The 19660-nt window shown below is 51.0% G+C and overlaps 2 protein-coding genes across 6 annotated transcripts; both read left to right on the top strand.

Annotated features, from left to right (window-relative positions):
• The first annotated feature begins 742 nt into the window (after window positions 1–742).
• Window positions 743–16123, top strand: RAC2 (Rac family small GTPase 2). 5 transcript variants are annotated; one of them, XM_062012100.1, is made up of 7 exons: window positions 744–905; window positions 3864–3935; window positions 5068–5185; window positions 6640–6702; window positions 7407–7566; window positions 8819–8953; window positions 16059–16123. In XM_062012100.1, exons 1-6 carry the CDS (start codon window positions 871–873, stop codon window positions 8947–8949), a joined length of 579 nt encoding a protein of 192 aa, XP_061868084.1. In that variant the 5' UTR covers window positions 744–870; the 3' UTR covers window positions 8950–8953; window positions 16059–16123. The 5 variants fall into 5 exon arrangements, with proteins under 5 accessions (XP_061868092.1, XP_061868084.1, XP_061868057.1 ...); XM_062012073.1 differs by lacking the exon at window positions 16059–16123 and adding an exon at window positions 9716–9975; XM_062012082.1 differs by lacking the exon at window positions 16059–16123 and adding an exon at window positions 9459–9700.
• Window positions 8865–18123, top strand: SSTR3 (somatostatin receptor 3). The gene is made up of 2 exons (XM_062012061.1): window positions 8865–8953; window positions 16059–18123. Exons 1-2 carry the CDS (start codon window positions 8934–8936, stop codon window positions 17320–17322), a joined length of 1284 nt encoding a protein of 427 aa, XP_061868045.1. The 5' UTR covers window positions 8865–8933; the 3' UTR covers window positions 17323–18123.
• The last annotated feature ends 1537 nt before the right edge of the window (window positions 18124–19660 follow it).

Below are 19660 nucleotides of genomic sequence, written 5' to 3'. Positions count from 1 at the left end.
GAGGTGTTGCAGCTCCTCCCACTGGCTGCTTTTATACAGAAGTAGGGGAGAAGATACACAGGGAGAAGCTGGTTTTTCCAGAGCTCCTCTCATCCACTAGTCTTGGCTCTCACGGCACTGGAAAACAGTTCATTGTATACCTTTGGTTCACTTCATAGTGAACACACGTTCACAACATACTTTGTGCTAGCATTTTGAGCAGGTGAGGAAGTGCAGCAGGGACTTTTTACCACAAATGAAGAGGGATAGAGCAGCCACGAAGTGGTTGCTACTTACTAGAAGTTGCTTAACTTCCTTGCCCAGTCTTTGCAGAAAACGTTGTTCCTTGTGATGTTTTGCCACTGACACTCACAGGCACTGGAAAGACCTGAAAATTCTTCATTGCCCCACATCACCCCCCAACCTTCACTTCAGATTCCCTTTCCTGTTTATACCTCTTCCAAAGTCTGGATGATAAAGGACACAGAAGGTAATCCATCCCTCCGCTTTCCCACCTCACTTTTAAACCTTGTTCAGCTCCCTTGCAGAAGCGGTTTGATGCCTCCAGCCATTCACTGGGATGGGGTGGGAAGGGAGTGGCTGAGACACACAGGGAGGCAAAAAAAACCCCCAAACAGTAGAGCAGTCGTCGTCCCAACCATAAAGTCATGCACGCTCCGCCTTCAGCTAACGGCCTGGCCGCAGAGCCGCTGCTGTGGTGGAAGGGGAGGAGGGACCAGAGGGTGATTGTCGAGTAGAGTTCCCCCTTCCACTTCCTCCCTCCCTGCAACCTGCCTCTTCACTGCAGCACAAGGGCTGATACCCAGATTTGCCCGTTCCTCCCTGCTGTTTGCCTCGGCCTGGCTTCCCTTTGTCCACGGTCCCAGAGACATGCAAGCCATCAAGTGTGTCGTGGTGGGAGATGGGTAGGTACCCCGCTGGTGTGCCGGGGATGTGGGGAGGGAGAGGATGTGGCAAGGGGCAAGAAGGGAAGGTGGCTGCTTGGTGAAACTTCCCCAGCTTTGCTGCTGACCTCCTGTAGGCTGCATTCCCTCTCTCGCTCGCAAGGGACCTTCCTCTGGGGACAGGGTAGAAGAGGGCATTGTGAAGGACATGGGGAAAAGGGGCATGGAAAGTAGAGCAGGTCTGTCGCACGCACAGGTAGTGGTGTCGCTACCTACTCCTGTAGGCTGGAGTCAGATTTAAAACCCGAGAGGTGCAAGCGCTCTCATGCAGGCGGATGGCTCCTTGAAAGCCATCTACCCTCTTGGGCTGACTGGGAGAGGGCACAGCACTATGCTCACAATGACATATCCGCCTATATCTCTGAGTTCGGCTTATTTCAGCACATTATCTCTGTATCAGGGTGTGGAGGAGACTGTTTGTCAAGGGGTTTCTGCGGGCAAGAGGAGGAGGAGCTCTTTCCACTGAGACAGGCACAAGTACGTGCCATTTGGGGAGCGGGAGGTAACACAACCTTGCCTTCACAGCATGACGGCATGGCTGTCCATGTCTCGTGATCCCTGGAAATGGCCCAAACTAAGCCATCAATAAGGGAAGCAGTCGGTACTGCTGGAGGCGGAAGGGATGGTGGGGACGGGGCCTCTTGCCCTGTGGCATGAATAGATGTAGGGGAAGGCGAGGGAGGAGAATCCACATTTAGCAGGGAGTAGGTTAATTCATTTCCCAGCTAGGAGCTGGCCAGACTGTTATCTGGGGCAGCCATCAGGTAGCAGATGAAGAGACATTTGCAGCAGCCCTGCTCCCTACAGTCACTTCCTCCTTCAAAACTTGGCCGGAGAAGAAGATGTCTGTAAACATAACAGTACACATTAGACACATCCTCGGGGGCTGGGGCAAGGGGATGAGAAGGGACAAGGAAGGACAGAGCCCCAAATAAACACTATTACCTACAAGAGAAGCCTCCTGAAGGCTGCAAGCTAGAGCTGGATGAAGAGCTCCACTGGGCATTTATCTGTTGCCCAGTTAACCCCCCAGTTTCCCCCTCTTGCATTACACCAACTCTGTAGCAATCCCTCAAGGCAACATACCCCTCATGTCACAGCAAACACCACAACACATCCTGCTCTCAAACTCTCTGACCACAACTCCTCTTAAATGTCTTCTGTCCCATAATTCTCCTTCTCTATACAGTCCACTCCCCCTCTCTCCATCTTGCAGCATCCTCCCATTGATCTAAGCTCTTGGTTCACCACCCTTCGCCTCCCTCACAGCCAGTCCAGTGATGTCCCACTCCCTTGGCTTCACCTTAATGACCACAGGATCTTCTGCCATCACTCAGCTAAGACCCTGATGTTGCCCTATAGCTGTTCTGGCCTCGTAGCCCCCTCCATCATACATCACTGACCTCTTAGCACACCCTGAGTTCAATCCTAGTCACCTGCAGATGCCACGACCCTCACCTCCTCTCTCAATGGCTTTGTTGCAACCTTCATCCCTTTACTGATTCTTTGTGCTCCTCTCTGTTCAAGCATATTACTTCAGAACAATCCTTGCTTCTATGATTGACCCACCCACAGTCCCATAGATATCCTGAGCTATTTCCAGTAGAGCTTCAGGAAGCCTCCCTGACCCTCCCTTAATACTTCTATGATAAGAGGGAAGTAAAGGGAAAGAGAAGCATCTGATAGAGGAAGATCTAAGAAAGGCAGGTGGCAGAAGGAAGAAACAAGTGTTAGAGCATGCCAAAGAGCTCAATTTCCTCCTTAGCTGCCCCACAGAGCAGTGACTGATGTAGGTGTCTTGTGACTGGGGTGAGGATGCCAGCTGTGCTTGCCAAGGGCACACAAAAAGGCAGGGACACATTCTGCAACAGGTGACTTTGCAGGTACAGCTGAGATGGTTGGAACATCTCCAGCAGTGAAACTCCATCCTTTCCCCTAGGAAAGACATCTCCCTCATCTTGTGGCTTTGCTCGTGGACTGAAGAGGCAGATTGCCCTCACCACCTCCCTTTTACGCATGCTGTAACTGAAACACGGCCAGACTTTCACAGGCCATGCAGAATTGAGAACTATCAGCCCAGAAGAAGGATTCTCCTTCCCACACCTGTTCTGATTGCTTTACCTTCTTCCAGTTTCTGTCTACTTCTTCTTTCCCTCACCACAGGCTTTACCTTGTCCATGACACCCCTCCTCCCCTTGATAGCTTTCCTGCCCCCTTTCCCACCTCCCTCACACCAGTGCTCTTACCCAGTCTGGACTGGGCTGCTACTCTGGCTGATTTGTGTTTCACTCGGCTGCAGCATGGGTGTGAAGGAGGCTGAGGAGAGAGGAAACACCAGCTTCTAGCTCAGAAACAGCACAAGCAGCATCTGTCAGCCACGGGAAGAGGCATCTTGTTGGCTGCTTACAGCTCTCTCTGCAAACAGTGTTGCAGATTACCACGGACTGGCAAGACTGGAAGGTGTTGAGGCCAAGTCAAGAAGAGGTGCTGTCAGCTCCTGGCCACAGCATCTGCAGCAGCAGGCAGGAAGATCTGTGTTGAGGAGCTGCAGCAGGCTGGGCAGCTTTGTTGCAGCACTCAATACACCTACCCTGTCTGCACAGCCCTATGAATGCGGTGGAAAATGGGCTCTGGCCTCCATCTCAGAGTGGATGTGTTTTAGCTGAGTGATCTCTGTACCAGACTGTAAAAACAAGCCTTTGTGCTTGAAGACAACAAACATCTTTGGGCGACATCCTGCCTTCCTTCCTGCCTATGGTTAACCTCTAGGTTAATCTAGACCTGCCTAGGTCTAACCTATGGTTATGCACCATCTGTGTTTTTGCTTCCAGGAGTCTCTTGACAGGGCTAGCTTAGACGTGTGGGAGGATTGCCTCATCTTCTACCATTACTTCCTGCTATTTTTGCTTTCTCTTCCAGAGCTGTGGGGAAAACCTGCCTCCTTATCAGCTACACCACCAATGCCTTTCCAGGAGAATACATCCCCACTGTGTGAGTAATGTATAAACAGGTCTTGGGCTGGGTAGGGGTTGCGGAAAGCAAGATGAAAAAGAGATGCAGGAAGCCCTTGTTGTACACTCTGAAGGAAGGGTCACAATCTCCATGCCAACAGATGAAGGGCTGCCAAACCAGCAAAGGTGGCTGTACGCTTCAGATCTGTCACCTTTTGCCAGAAGCACAAGTGGCCTTTTAAAATCCTGGTGTAAATGGGGTATTTGAGAGACACAAAGCAACCCAAGCAGTAGATGGAGTCCTGATAGACAAAACAACCAGACATCAGGCTACCAAAATTGGGACCAGACCAAAAAGAAGAGAGTTGGATGGATAGGGGTCCCTGTTTCCTTCCTTGTCCAAAGCACTCACTGTCATTGAAGAAGGCTCTGGTAATCCTGATGGTAAAAGGGCAGGATTCAGCTCAGTGCCAGAGTAGAAGCACTGTGCAATCCAGCAGATGTAAGTGTGAGGCCAGGACAGATGTGCCGACCATGGAAATAGGGAGCAAGCTTATGGTTGCTTTAGTTTGTTTGCACTTGTCTCCTCACAGTGCATGGGGATATGTTTGGAGATGCACACCACATGTACTCATACCACATCACTGGGTTGGCCCTGATGGCCACCCTGTTTCTGATACAAGCCAGGATGCCACTGACCTTCTTGGCTACCTAGGCATACTGCTGGCTCATGTTCAGGTGGCTGTCAACACCCCCTGGTCCTTTTCTGCAGGACACCTCTCCAGCCCCTTTGTCCCGAGGCTGTAGTGTTGCATAGAGTTTAAGAAGAAAGCTGGGGTTTAGAGCACAAAAGAAAGACAAGAACTTGGCTAGAGCAATTTTGGGAAGGATACTGGGGAAAGAAGTGGGAAACTGGAAGAATTATGGAGCTATATGCAAGGTGGCAAAGGTGTAGCTGCAGTCAGGCACCTGTCCAGGACAGCTGGGTGATGGGGAGGAGGCTGACGCTGAGTGAGACGTCCATAAAGTAGAGGTTCACAGGAAATCAGCATCACCCAGGTGAGCTGAGAAGAATCACTACCCTCCACATCCCTCCTGTGAATCCCACCTATGCTACTGGAAGGGCTCTCTCTTCTCCTGTTTGATCCATGGCCTACATCTCTGAATTTCAGGTTTGATAATTACTCTGCCAATGTGATGGTTGACAGCAAGCCTGTAAATCTGGGGCTATGGGATACTGCTGGACAAGAAGATTATGACAGGCTGAGGCCACTCTCTTACCCGCAGACGGTGGGTCACACTCCATGCCCCTCCTCCCTTGTGCCTCTCTCAAATGCCACTATCCCTTGCTGAAAAATTCAACAGTGACAGGACTGTTCCTGTCTCTTTTTGCCCTTTTCTGAGAATACCTGTGTTGATATACAAATGCCTTCAAACCCTAAAGGTGGAAGATATCTAAGGGTATTTTTGAGCCTTTCTCTAAAGTTCATTACTGGTATAACTTAGCAAGAAAAATGAGATCTTCAAAGGTGTTTAAGAGCCCATCTGACACTGATTTCAGTGTGGGGCAGATGCCTTACACAGCTCTGATAAAAATCCAAACAAATCAAACCAAACCAAGAACAATTCATTTTACAAAGTTAAAGTGGATCAGGGAATGTAGGAGCTGAGGCAAGATCTTCTCACATTCTGTGAACCTCACTACTCTGGCTTCTGCCTTTTAAAAGAGATCTGATGCATTCAAACTGCTAATGCCTCAGCTCAGCCCAAGCCTCGAGCAGAGCAAATGGATGCCTCAGAAACTGTGCTCATCAGCTTTTCACCTCGATGACAGAGTGATTTCAGGGTTTAAAGATCACCTTCTCTGGGGAATGCTGTTCCAAGCAGTCTGTTGGCAAGGTCTGTCAGACCCTTCTGCCTCAGGTGTTGGTCCAAAGGTTGCCATTGCAACTGGAAAGGTTAAGAATTGAGGGCACTGTCTGTTTCAGATAGGTTCAGCCACCTAAAATTTGGATACCTGGTATAAGCTGTTTGCCCAGGATCCTTCTGCAGCCAGTGCAAGCAGGCATATTTCTCAACAGTGTGCTTGCATTCACCCTGGGACACATCTCAAGAGCAGGTGGGGTAACTGTTCTCCAAGGGTATTGTCCCTGGTGGTTGTAGAAATATGGAGATGGATAGGCTGGGTCTGGTTTAGCTAGGTGAAGTTTGATGCAATAAATATAACCCTGAGGAGCTGATGTAAGTTTGTTCTGGTTTGTTTTTAATGAGAGTCTAAATTCTTCCATGCCCAGGAGAAGCGTGTACATGGATAACCGAAACTCCACCTCATCAGCATTCTGCCTGTGCACTTTTGAGGACTCTGTCTCAACAGCAGGCAAAAGTATTCTGGCCTGACAGCTATCTGGTATTCTGTGGGAAACGAGCAGGACGCTGTCAGGCCGTTTCCCATGAGGATGAGTGTGCCTACCGCTAAAACCCCATCCTCAGAGTTAAACATTTGTGTCTTCCGATAACGGTGGCTATGGTTACCAGGAGTCAGGGGAGCAAATATCCTTCTATCCTCTAGAGGCAATTAACAGCGGTCAGGACGGTGTTACATTGTGAGAGACAGCTTTCCCTAGCATGACTTTCTGCTGCAGAGGCACAGTGCTGCCCATCCAGCTCTTTTCTCCCTTCCCTGTCTCTTGTCACGCAGTCCCATCCTCTTGCCCTAACTGTGCACCACGGTTGTATGCCTACAGGACGTCTTCCTGATCTGCTTCTCCCTTGTCAGCCCAGCATCTTATGAAAACGTTCGTGCTAAGGTGAGACAGGGGTCAAGTCCATCAAGGATTGGGAAGCGCGAGATTGGTGGCGGTCTTGCAAAGAGAATGACTGTGGGTGGAGACTGGTGTCAGGACATCTAGATTCAGAGAGGTAGTGTCTTTTTCGTGTCGCTCAAAAGGATCTGAAATATCAGCCTCCTTCACGTGTCTTTTCTGGGTCATATGAAGGAAGGCAATCAACCCTATGAAAGGGCTGATGCTCATCTCGATGGGTTGCTGAGCTGTGAAACCACACAGGCTTATATTCTGATGGCATCTTTCAGACAAGATTGTTGCAGCACAGACGTGCAGGACCGGTCCATAGGGTATGAGAAGCAAGTACTCACAGCCTTTGGATGGAAAGTGAGGGAAGGAGGCAGAGACTGATCGAGAGGAAAACATGATTGTATTTCCTTTCTGCCACTTTCAGGTTCCTCCTTGAGTGGGAGCCATGAAGGGTGGAGAGCAGCTTGTGCTTTTGCTTGACAGAATTTGAGGTCCATGTCAGGGCTTTTGCCTAAGGACTAGCAACAAGGGCTGGCCTGGGCCAGGCTATAGTGTCCAATGCTGGGTGGAAGGGCTGTGAGGAAGGACAGGGTGTTAGCCATCTGTCTGCCATTTTTTTCAGGGGTGCCTTTTTGCTTCCTTTGTGCATGTCCACATGTGTGACTTCTCATATCTTTGCCATTTTGCCCCCTTGCTAGTGGTTCCCCGAGGTACGGCACCACTGCCCTAGCACTCCCATCATCCTTGTGGGCACAAAGCTGGATCTTCGTGATGACAAGGACACCATTGAGAAGCTGAAGGAGAAGAAGCTGTCCCCAATTACATATCCTCAGGGCCTTGCTCTGGCCAAGGAAATCGGTATGTGCTCGGGGTGACATGAAAGGAGAGAAGCAGAAGATAAGGGCTTCTGCTCCATCTAACGAGGCTTTCATAAGAGGTATCTCATGGTGGTATCTCAGAGAAACACAGGGACACACATCAAGAGTGATGGGACAAAATGTACTTCAGGAGATGCAGGAAAGAGATCTGCTCCTAGAGGAAGCCTCAGGCCCTCAACCCTCTGTTTTCAGCCTCTCTCTCACACAAATACACAGTTGCATATTCCCCTCCCCTTTCACTCTGCTATTTCTATCCGGGCCAATATTTTTCTGTGAAAGCCACAGCTGCTGTGTGGGCAGAGGCCTCTCCTCCACATCCGGAAAGAGACAGAAGAGTGAGTTTTTTAACCTCTCTCAGGAAGAGTTGCAACTGCAGCTTCCTGTCGTTGCTCTGAGTGCCGGCGCCTGTATGTGCAACAACCCCAGCTCTGTGTGCGTCACCCCACCACTCATTTCAGGGGCATCAGCTCCCTCCTGTATTTCGGGACATGCACAAATGCTTGTTCCAGGTAGCCAGTCTTCTCAGATGCAGCACACAGAGGCAGCAGAGAAGGGGGACAAACAGCTTGAGGGAGAAGTTTTCCATCAGGAATTTGGAGGAGAGGGTGTCCAGCCACGATAACGTAGTCAGCCTCACCCAGTGGCTCTGCTCTGGCTACAAAGGTGAAGAATAGGCAATTCCTGGTCATGCACAGCTGGCAAGCTTTGCCCTGAAGTCAAGGCTGCCTGAGTGAGTATAGTGTGTCCTGAGAATGCTTAATGGCTTTGATCACTTGAGCTGTGTTTATTTAATTCAGGCAAGAGCCGGGTGCCTTGCTTTCCAGAACAAGATCTATGAGAATTTAGGGGTACAGAGTCCAAAAAGGAAAGTGCCATATAATCTGAGATGCCACCAGAGGTGCTTGAGCCACGCAGTCTGACTGGTGGTTGAAAGCCTGAGGTGACAAGACCGCACCTCAGGACAAGACTCAGGGAATGTTGAGTTGGCGTGTACATGCTTCAGGACACTGTAGAATGTGCACTGACAGTGAAGAGTTGTGGCTGTGAAGTGATGTCAGACAGAAACCTGTGGGTGATACAGGGACATGCATCTCTTTCTGCTTGACACAACCTGTGGTATTCCTCCTACTTGTTTCTCTTCTGAGCACCCTTGGCAGCAGACTCCTGGGTAACCCCGCTGCCTACTTCAGCTCCCCTGCTTCCCATCACAGCACCTGCTTTCCCTCTGACAGACTCTGTGAAATACCTGGAATGCTCAGCGTTGACGCAGCGTGGCCTCAAGACGGTGTTTGACGAGGCCATCCGAGCAGTCCTCTGTCCACAGCCCACCCGGACAAAGAAACGTGTATGCAGCCTCCTCTAAACCAGTAAGTCTGAATGGGAGCCCTGGGAGGGACACCAGAGGCACTTCCCTGCTCCTGAACCCAGATGGTTGTGGCCACTGGGTTCCTATGACCTGCTATGGCTGGTGGGATCAGTCATGCTCAAAGGCAGAGAGGGAGACAGCTGTCCTGCTTGAGGAAAGGACATGGGACCCCTGGAACCACTTCCCTTTCCTTGCTGCTTGCCCGTGGGCAGGTTTGGCCCTATCTTCTGGTGCAGAGTGGCCTAGGCTTTTCCACCTCTGCCCTCACAGAGAAGAACTGTCTGCTACCTTCTGCCACAGAGGGAAGTGCATTCAGGCTGCCCTGGGGATGACCTGCTGTGAGAGTTTATAAGCTGAAGCCTTTGTCTATAGAAAAAAGTACCAAAGCCAACCAGCAAACTAAAAAAACCAAGCTACTCTTTATTCATGGTAATTGCCCAATGGCCCTTCCTCTTACCAGGCCCTGCGCACCTCAGAGGGGTTTTTGTGTTGCTGTTCATTGTCAGGCATCGGCTTCTCCCCCAGGACTCCTTTACTCCTCATATTGTCCCCACCTGCCCTTCCACTTCAACTCAAGGCTGCAGAGGGAGGAGAGAGGCTTCAGGATGAGATGCAAAGCTGGCCAAAGCCTGAGGAGGGAGAAGAATGAGAGCTTTCTAGCTGGGACCCTGCCTCTTCATTCTCTCACCACCACCAGCGCAGAGGGAGGGAAGGAGGGCAGGAAAATAGCTGACCTGGTTTCATGAGTTCTGTTGTGTTTTAGGCTACAGATCCTGGCCCCATGCCGATGCCAGGCTCTGCCCAGCACACAGGAGAGCGGTGGCTCCAGCATCCAGGAGCTCAGTACCTTGTGGCAGTCACTGTGCTTTGTACTTCTGCTGGCTTGAGAGACTATTGTGGGTCTGTAGCACTGGTTTGTCCATTTGCACAATTCCCCCCCACTCACCCCTTCCCTTCCTCACTGACCCCCGAGGTTACGATGCAGTGAGTAAGACCCAATAAACAGACCATATACTCTTGCTATGTCCGCGATGTGTTGCACCTTGGGGTAGGCACAGCCCTGAAGCAGTGAGCCACAGGACAGCTGGGGTGGAGGCACCTGCCAGCTGTACCCCTCCTTCAGCAGTGGCAATCCAGGCAGCTGAGCCCGACATCTGGGAGCCTCAGCTGCTGCAGGATGAAAAGATGAGGCCTGATTCATGCAGCGAGTCGCTGAGTTCTCAGCCAAGCCCCCTGCATTCCTCAGTAAAGTGCAGGCATCCTGTGCCGGCCAAAGGCAGAGGGGTGGTTGCACCTTGGCTTTTGCCCTTCCTCTTCTCAGTTTCCATGTGTTCAAAGAAAAAGTTGTCTCCCTTCTGAGACATACAGAGCATGAGATGCAGGTTTTGGGAGGGGACAGCCGGTCCCACACTCCTCTCCATGAGGACTGCGAGTTGCTGGGGATACCCTTGCACCAAAACATTTGTGCTTTAACACTCCTAAAGTCACGTCACAGGCAGTCATATCAGCACCAACACTCACTCACTCACAATGCCGAGCACAGGCAGAGAGAGAACAGGAAGGGGGAGGGAAAGGAAGAAAAAAAGAGAAAAGAGCAAGGAGTGAGTCACCAGTCCAGACAAATTGCCTCCAAGTCACTAAAATTAATCTGAAGAGAATGGTCCCAGTGGTAGTATGTATCTGGCAGCTGTGAGCACCTGCCTTCCTGATGCATTGCAGGGACTTGAGAATAAGGAGTGTTACAGGGTGGTTGCTACTGCCACTGCTTGCGGGAGGGAGAAGGGCTGAGGGATTGGCACTGCAGAATCCTGCAGTCCTAGGAGGGCAGAGAGGAACTGTGGAGTTGAGCCAGCTTACCACTCTCCGATGCAGCACTGTTTTGGAGCTTCAAAGAAGGCTGCTTCCTGCACCAGCCACAGTGAAGCCCCTGAGGTACCCTGCTGCCAGGGAAATTTCTGCAAATTCAATCCGTGGTTGGATCTGAGCGAGACAGTTAATTCAGTGATGTGACACAGTACACTGACAATGTCCAGAGCAACCTTGGAGTACATCCTGTGGCAGCCTGTTCCTCAAATGTCTGCATTACACACAGGCTGCCAGATGAATTGCCCGAGCCCCCTGCAAAGCTGATGTAAATTGTGTCAACCTAAATCCAGAAGAGCAGAAATGAAGTCCCTGGTGTGGGCATATATACCCATGGAAAAGTAAGGGACACAAAGCCCTTGAGGCTGGTACGTAGCCTCCCTTAATCATCCTAAATGTTACTCAAACCAATGAATTCCCAGTGGGTTTTTACTTCCTCTCCACTTCCAAGCCTTGGTTTTTACTTTCTCAGTCTGCTCCATCCCCTACTGTGTATGGGACTGCAGAGAAGAGAGGTTCACTGTGTGCATGAAACAAAATCCATGTATCTGCCTACTTGTGGAGGTGCACAGGCTGAGTTTTCCTTCTAACACAACTCAAGCAGCTTTTACAAGTCCATGGAGGCTGAGGCAGAGCAGGACTCTGAGCACTGAGGAAGCGAGCTGGGGACATGGAAGTTGGGATCTTATGACTGTGCTTATGTTAACAAGCCTTGGAAGGGGTAGGTGGTGTAGGCAGAGCTCTCCTGTTGTGTGGCTCTATTTCTTCTAAGACAAGAGCTCGGGGTGCTTCCTGTACAGTGCTGCAGGTACCTACCCTGCCATGACAGAGATAGCCACTGGGTGCTGCCCATGCCATTTCTTCCCCAGCGAGGCTTCACCTCTCTTGTGCCTCCACACAGCATCGCGGCCAAGATCTAGGCTAAGGCATCCTGGCAGCTTTGAAGCCCTGTACTGCCTTCACCTGTTCACCTTTGAGCAGAACTGGCTGGACATAAAATTGCTCGAGTAGGTTTATAAGGCCAGATTTTAGACACTGGCTATGTTCTGCTCTTAGAGGTGCTCCCTATTTCTGTTAAGACTGGAATTTGCCCTAGGAGCTCAAATGCTCTTAACAGCAGTGCCAAATGTGAAGGGCTGGGTGATTGCACAGCACAAGGATTCATTGATGTTAGCTGCAGAGCAGGGAAGGGGGTGAGGAGGACAGGGAAGCCCTTTGTGCAGGGAACGGGATGGGAAAATGGGAATTTCCTCCCTGGGAGAACCGTTAACACAAAGGAGCTTAATTTCCTACCCTGCCCTGTTTCTTCTGGGTCTGCTCCTTGCAGCACAGAGGAAATCTGGTAGGACAGTCTGGGGCTGTTGAACTGGAGGGTTTTTTTCCCAAAAAGGTGCAAAAGAGATGAGATCGTGCATGGAGCCAGGAAAGGAAGAGAGTTGAGATAAGCAGCCCCCACTATGTGCCCCTCTACCCTCATCTCCATCCATCTGGGGGTGCTCGTAGGGCAGAAAGGAGGGGAGGAGTGTTTGTGTGCTCAGCATCCACCCAGGTCTCTGCGCATCTCGCCAACCAGGAGGCTTTGCCGCGTCTCTGCAGCTCTGAGCAGCACCGGTCCTGCCCGCAAGATCTTGGGAGCAGGGAGCCCTCTCTTGTGTGACCACCGTGGGCATTCACAGGGCGCTGGGCACTGCCACAGCCCCGCCGCCTACTCGCCGAGGGGAGCTGAGCCGAGTCCCCCCCTCCCGCCACGCCACTCTCCCACCACACCGCTGCTCTCTGCCTCCCCCTCTCCCTCTTCTCTCCACTGTTCCCGGCTTTTTCACCGCACTCCACATTCCTCCCTTGCCCTCTCTCTCTCCTTGTCCCGCTCCGGCACCTCCCTCTCCCCTTTTTATTCTCCATCCCGGTCTCTCCGCCCGCTCCTCTCCGTTCTCCTGCCCTAGTCCATCCCCTCCTTCTCCTGCCGGTGTTGCCGTGCCCGGCGCCCATTGGCTGCCGGTATCCGTGCCCCGGTAGCCACCGCTCCACTCCGCCTGCCCGAGCCCGGCGGACGAGCCCCCTCTCCCGCGGATGGCGAGGGGAACGTGAGGGAGAGACCCGCCGGCGTGAGGGACCACCCCCGCCGCCTTCCCCCGCCCCGCTCCTCGGACGGAGGCCACCAGCGGGCACGGGAGCGGGCCCGGTCCCACACCAGTCACGGAGAGGGGTGGTGGGCAGGTCCGAGAAGAGGGACTTGCGTCTGAGGTAGGGAATAGTGGGACTCGCTCCCTCCCGGGACCGCTTCGCTCAATTGCTTCTAAGAAAGGGGAAGGGGAAAAACATGACACGGATTCTCCCGGTGAAGCAGAGGAAAATGTACATCCCAACGACACGTAAGTACCAGGCGGCTCTGCCTGCTCTTCCCAGTTGTCTGCCGCGGGCATGAGTCCATGCAGAAGTTAACTCTGCTGTCCCAGAGCAAAAAAAAAAAAACCCTGCCCACTACCCCCTCACCCCACCCCGACCCCCCCAAATCTGCCAGCCAAGCCCGATCCCTATCAGAGAGCCCAGCCCCGAGTTGGGGCAGGGGGAGTCTTGAGCTGAAGCAGGACCGTGGGAAGCAATGTGGGCAGGAAGGGAGAGTGGCAAGAGGGGCTGCAGGTTACTGGACCCTGTGGTCCCTTCCAGCTTCTATTCCTGTTTTGTAACCAGGTCCAGGCTCAGCTTTTAGCATCCACCTCCTCCTCTCATTCACTGCAGAAATTCTTGTTTATTTATTTATTTTCCCAAAGAAAGCAGCAGCACCAATTCACCATCTCTTCCTACCTCTCTGCCTTCCTCCTGCTCTCCAGATGTATGGACCAGGTATGTTCTGGCAGCACCCAACAGGTGCTATCCACATCAGGGACAGACCCCCCCGAGCAGATGCCAGCTCATTATCAGCCCAAGACCAAGGTTCCTCATCAATTCCCACCTATGCAAGTGAGAGTGGATCCAGCCCCCATGAGGCACCGGTGACCAATGGTTTTTCTATCAAACTAGCCACGATGTGTGATACAGAGTTTGAACTTGCCAAAGTTAGAATGGTGAAGAGATACCATGCCTGCTTCAAGACAAAGTTTCTCCACTGCAGGTGTCTGAGCAGATGAATGAGTTTATAGTGAATCGGTGCTTCGTGTTGTATGCCTTAGCATTTTGGATAGGGCTTGTGGAGCTCTAAAGATGGGTTTACTGTATTGCTAAACCACAGCTTTAGCAGTCAGCTCTGAGGTCTGGACTCCAGACACTTCCCCAAATGCTCTTCAGCCTCAGCACAAGTCCCCCATCCATATTTGACACGTGTAGATCTCTGTCTCCAAATTTGTTGTGTTTTGTTTTGTTTTGTTATTCCTTTGCACACAGGAAGAACTTCCAAAAGGATTCCTAACTATGTCCCCACCTTTCAGAGCATCATCTTTTTATGAACATACTGTTCTTGTCTCTGCCACCCTTTGAAGTGGAATTTGTCCCCAGAGCAGCCACTGCCCTCCCCTTTCCTCCAACAAGTGACTTGCATTACTTAAACAGCACTGGGAAAAAAAAAATATCAGAGGAAAGATCGTCAAGCTTAGAAACAGGGTTTCACATCACTACTTACTCAGCCCATTCGTTGCAGCCGCTCATAATGTGTGGGACAACCCAGTACTGCAAGACTCCAAGAGATGGGCTTCTATCAGGACAACATGTTAAAGCCCAAGGCACCTGCAAATAAAGAAAGGCTAAACAATCCCAGTCTTTTAAAGTTCATTTAAATATAGCAGGAAACATTTATGCTGTAGAAATGGCCTCAGGACCTAGTTGCTCAGTTGTGGTGTTACAGGGCCTATCAAATCAAGTCCTTTCAGCATAAGATCTGTTACATCTGTTGAGTCTGTCGAGTTTCCCTACTTGATATCCAAGGATATCCATCTAAAGCTCAGGTCTCTTTTAAGGTTTCCAAAAATTGGAATGACGTCTACAAAAAAAAAAGAATAAAATTTGTTCTGTTAAGACATTTGTCAAGAAAGTTGTGATGCTACAGAGAATCCCATCTGGGAGAAGTGTCTCTGGAGTATTTCTGGTGTCCTGAAAGCAAGTAATACTGGGAATCCTTCCCTTTGAGGTCCCTGCTTTTCATTTCAGCAACAAAGGAGCTTCAGAGCCCTAAGAGATTTGTTGGTATGGGTAAAGGTGAGCCTCAGGGTCCCTGTTCTCTTCCAGGGAACTAGTTCATTGAGAGGATGACCCTGCCAGTCCACATCTCCAGAAAATTTTGCCAGAGCCAGAGAGATCCTGAAAGCATCACAAATTTCCCCTGCCTAAGGTTTGCCAGGGTCTCTCTGGTCTGGTGTGTGTGCTGGGCTCTGTATCTCATATATCTGGAGCCCTGACAAAAGGCACGTCCCTCCTTTATCTGTCTCTTCCTGCAGCTTCTCACCCAGTGTCAGCAGAGAGCTGGTGGCAAGTGGAGTTTGTTTGTTCAAGGCTGTCTCTTAGTGAGCTGAGTGCTGTTTCCATGCCAAACCCTGATGTGACAGGCAATTGGACACCTCAGACGAGGAGGGCTGAAACACTGCTTTGGTGTCACAAACAGCTGGGGCAGGCACAGCCTCTTCCATCACCAGTGTGTTGCAAGGTGCAAAAGGGGTGAGCAAGAAAGCAAGAGAGAAAGAGACGAGAGAGGTCTGGATGTCAGATTTCAGCTTGGGTTGAGAGTGAAGGTGCTTTTGTTTCTGCTGATGGGGCTAACAACCCCATGATAACCTGACAAGTCCAAGAGAGCTTCAGCAAGCAGGAGGATACTCAGTGAATGAACGAGCCAGTGTTGGAACAGAGCTTTGTCACTGAATGCTCTTCCCTCTTTCATTTGCCAGACACCTACCACTTGTAAACGAGAAACAGGTCCCTGGTGACAATGTCCTTGGTACTGGAGCAATCAAAAAGTTTCCTGTCCCTATCCTGGTCTGTGGTTCTTTCCCCAGAGGATCTTTCCCCAGCGTAGAGGATCCGCTAGCCCATACTGAGCCGTGTCCCTGTTTGTCCTTCCATGCCTACCATGGCTCCTAGGACTAGAAGGGGTTGTTATTGTTCTACACATTCCAGAGGCTGCCAACATCTGCAAATTCTCCTGAGCTTCCCATTCCTCTCCATACCTTCACATAATTAATGTGGTGATTTTATCTATGGCTTGTTCAGCTGGCATGTCTCCACTATCAATGAATTTTTTCTCCTCCTCTCACCTCCAGATTGATAACTGATCCTGCAGGGACACTTTCCACCACCTTCTCCTCTGCCTCTGCTATGGACACACCTGCTTTCAGCCTCCCCACGCCAGCAGCAGTGTCGGAGGAGGGGAATGCCTCTGGCAGCTGGGCAGACTTCACCACTCCCAACAGCTCCACCACCGCCAGCCCCGGTGTGGTTGTCAGCGGTGTCCTCATCCCCTTGGTCTACCTCATCGTCTGCGTGGTGGGGCTGGTTGGGAATTCTCTGGTCATTTACGTGGTCCTGCGTCACTCGGTGAGCGAGTCAGTGACCAACGTCTATATCTTCAACCTGGCCCTCGCTGATGAGCTCTTCATGCTGGGCCTGCCCTTCTTGGCTGCACAAAATGCCCTGTCTTACTGGCCGTTTGGGTCCTTCATGTGTCGCCTAGTGATGGCTGTGGATGCCATCAACCAGTTCACCAGCATCTTCTGCCTGACAGTGATGAGCGTTGACCGCTACCTGGCCGTGGTCCACCCGGGGAAGTCCTCCAAATGGCGGACAGCACGGGTGGCCAAGGTGGTGAGTGCAACTGTGTGGGTGCTGTCTTCCATCGTGGTGCTGCCCGTGGTCATCTTCTCAGACGTCCCTTTAGGGATGAGCACGTGCCACATCCAGTGGCCAGAGCCGGCCTCGGTGTGGAGAGCTGGCTTCATCGTCTACACTGCCACCCTGGGCTTCTTTGGGCCGCTCCTGGTCATTTGTCTCTGCTACCTGCTTATCGTTGTGAAGGTTCGTTCTTCTGGCAGGCGGGTGAGGGCTCTGTCCTCCAAGCACAAGCTTTCAGAGCGCAGAGTGACCCGCATGGTGGTGGCTGTTGTGGCTGTCTTCGTCCTTTGCTGGCTCCCCTTCTACGTCCTCAACATCATCAATGTCGTCTGCCCGCTGCCAGAGGAGCCGTCCCTCTTTGGTGTCTACTTCCTCGTGGTGGTGCTGCCGTATGCCAACAGCTGTGCCAACCCCATCATCTATGGCTTCCTCTCCTACCGCTTCAAGCAGGGCTTCCGGAGGGCCATCCTCAGGCCGTCCCGCCGAGTTCAGAGCCAGGACGTGCCAGCATGCCCCCCAGACAAGACTGATGATGAAGGGGAAGAAGGCGAGATCAGCAAGATCACCCAGAATGGTAATGACAGGCAGGAGCACCCTCTAAGCAGTGGGGAAAGAGAAAGCAATGAGCAAAACCCACTCCCTGAGGCACCTGCGGGATGTGAAAAGAGCAACAAGTTGCATGTCAGTTATTTATGATGAAAGGGATGGTGCAGGGGAAAGAGATGTTGGGACACGGGATCCCCTTCACCCTCTGTGCTCTTCAAGACATCAATACAAGGGAATATTAAAGTCCAAAACTCTGCTTAAAGATGAAGAGGGCTCCATGAACTTGTGGATAAAGCAAGGCATTTTTCTCAGCTTCAGAAAAGACACCTGAGGCTTGTGTGGTACCAACTGAAGGAAGGACTGCAACCAAGGAGGGCACTGACAGTGTGGAGAGAGCAGAGTCTGCCCTAGATTGCATGATCCATCCTTAGATCACCCAACTGTCAAGGGCATCAGTCTCCATCTGACTGTGGCACCTCAAAGAAGTTCTCAACTAGCATATACACAAAAAGCAGGCATCCCAGTGCCTTGATTATCTTCCTTATAAACATGAGAAGCAGTTTACCCTAAGAGAAAAACAGGACAGAAAAATGTCTGCAGTGAAGAAATACCAGCCAGTTGCATGAATGGCTGACCCTTCTCTAGCTCTCTAGTAAGTCTTGGGGACAATTTTCCTACCCATGCTCGTTGTGGCTGGAGACCATTCTGACTGCTCAAAGCCTCCTCTTTCTTTCGTGGGCTATCGTGGACTCTGGGCAGGCTGATGAGTCTTGCTTGGAAGAGCAAATGAGACATCCCTTTCTTGCACCTTGCAGTCTTCAGAGTTTTCCACAGAGAAGGAGACAACAAGGCATGGGTTGAAGGCAGGGTTTCTTACAAGCTGAAATGCCCGTTCCCTTTTCCTCTTCCTAAGCCTTACTGTAAATAAACAAAAAGCTTTTGGACTTTAAAGGCCAATTGAGCAGGACCATTCTGTGTGTTTAGGGGAGAGGGTGCTGTAGATTTGGCTCTCCTGAGAATACACAATGTCTTTGAGACGTGTTGATCTCTGTATGGAGTAACTTTTGGCTGACACAGGAAATCAAGGCACGTACGTATCACTAAAGGATGGGGGCAGGGTACAGAGGGAGGTTGGGGGACCTCCTCTGTGTGAGAGTTATGGTTGCAATGTGCAAGAGAGCTGTGATGCCTGGGCAATACCAGAAACTGATTCATCTTTTGAGAAATAGTAGAGTATTTGGCTCAGGACGGAGAAGAAATGACGTGTCTGCATGTGTACAAAGATGGTTGTGCACAACAGTTTGGTCACTAGACTGTAACATGTATGAGAATGGCTGAACAGAATCAGAGATGGAGGATTTAGGACTGGTGGGATGGGCACTGATGCTGATCTGTGTGTGGCTGTGGGGTGTGTACAAACGTGTACAAATGTCCACAAGCAGTTATGCCTGTGTGTAAGTGTACACAGATGCAGCCCAGGAAGTGTGGTGTTGGTGTAATTGTGGGGTGTTTAAGTGTAGATATGGTTGTGTGGGCGTGCCAGTAAATATGGCGATGTGTGCACTCCTGCGAACAGTCGGCTGAGAGTGAGATCATAGGTGTTGCTGTTGGACAAATGCTTGCTTCTGTGCATCAGTTGTTGGAGGAAAGTTGTGGGTGGGCCTGTCTGAGTGTGTAGGTTAGAGGAGCGGCAGTGTTCAGGGGTGGGTGGAATGAAGGTCTCTCCACTTTGGCTTTATTCCTGCAGGCTCTGCTAAATATCCGTCCTCACACCTTGAACTTCTCCATGAATGCTGTTGCTAAGCTACAGCCACCAAGAAGACTCTCATACCAGAACCTTGCTTATATCTAGGCATTTATATCCACAAATAATTTTGATAAATGGGAAGGAGGGACCCAGCAGAAGGAGACATGCCTCCTTGAGGCCAGGAGGTGTTGAAGGAGGCAGCCCGTGGAGGGTCAGGTACAAGCGCTAGATGGGTGATGGAAAAATGTCTCATAGGTCACTTAAGAGAAGGCATGAGATGTGAAGGGATGACATGGGGACAAGCGTGCAGGGATAGAAGACAAAATCCCTGTACTGGCAAGCAGAACAAGCTGCAGTACTTGAGGATAACAGGAACAGAACCACTTTATGAGGAAGAGAGAGACGAAGTCATCCAAAGGCGATGTGAGAAGTGAAGGCCTGGCAGGCATCAGAACAACTGCAGTGCAGGGCACTCAAGTTTGGGTAAGAACTATCACAGAGTATCAGGTGAGGAGACATGTCCTAGCCAGGCCAGACAGCAAAGGAAGACTTGGAAAGGACTGCAAACATGACCAAGCAAAAGACATTCAGCTGTACTCTCAGCCACTGGTAGAGTCATCAACTCCCTGACAGAGAAAGATTGTCCCCGTGAACCTTCCACTGTCTTGTTTCCTCTTTGATTGTGGGATACTGTTGCTGAGCTGCCCATGCCTGCAGGCTCAGCCTCGGGAGCTGAGCTAC

The sequence above is a fragment of the Colius striatus genome, chromosome 1 (genome assembly GCF_028858725.1).
Source record: "Colius striatus isolate bColStr4 chromosome 1, bColStr4.1.hap1, whole genome shotgun sequence".
NCBI classification, from domain to species: domain Eukaryota; kingdom Metazoa; phylum Chordata; class Aves; order Coliiformes; family Coliidae; genus Colius; species Colius striatus.
Note: the sequence above shows the minus strand (reverse complement) of the source record. Positions and strands in the feature narration are given on the sequence as shown.

Bases quoted from the DNA above. Each gene is read 5' to 3' on its own strand.
- SSTR3 (XM_062012061.1), top strand. From the start codon at position 8,934: ATGCAGCCTCCTCTAAACCA. The intron at 8,954-16,058 runs GTAAGTCTGAAT...TCTCACCTCCAG, and splicing joins ATGCAGCCTCCTCTAAACCA to ATTGATAACTGATCCTGCAG.
- RAC2 (XM_062012100.1), top strand. From the start codon at position 871: ATGCAAGCCATCAAGTGTGTCGTGGTGGGAGATGG. The intron at 5,186-6,639 runs GTGGGTCACACT...GTATGCCTACAG, and splicing joins CACTCTCTTACCCGCAGACG to GACGTCTTCCTGATCTGCTT. The intron at 7,567-8,818 runs GTATGTGCTCGG...TCCCTCTGACAG, and splicing joins TGCTCTGGCCAAGGAAATCG to ACTCTGTGAAATACCTGGAA.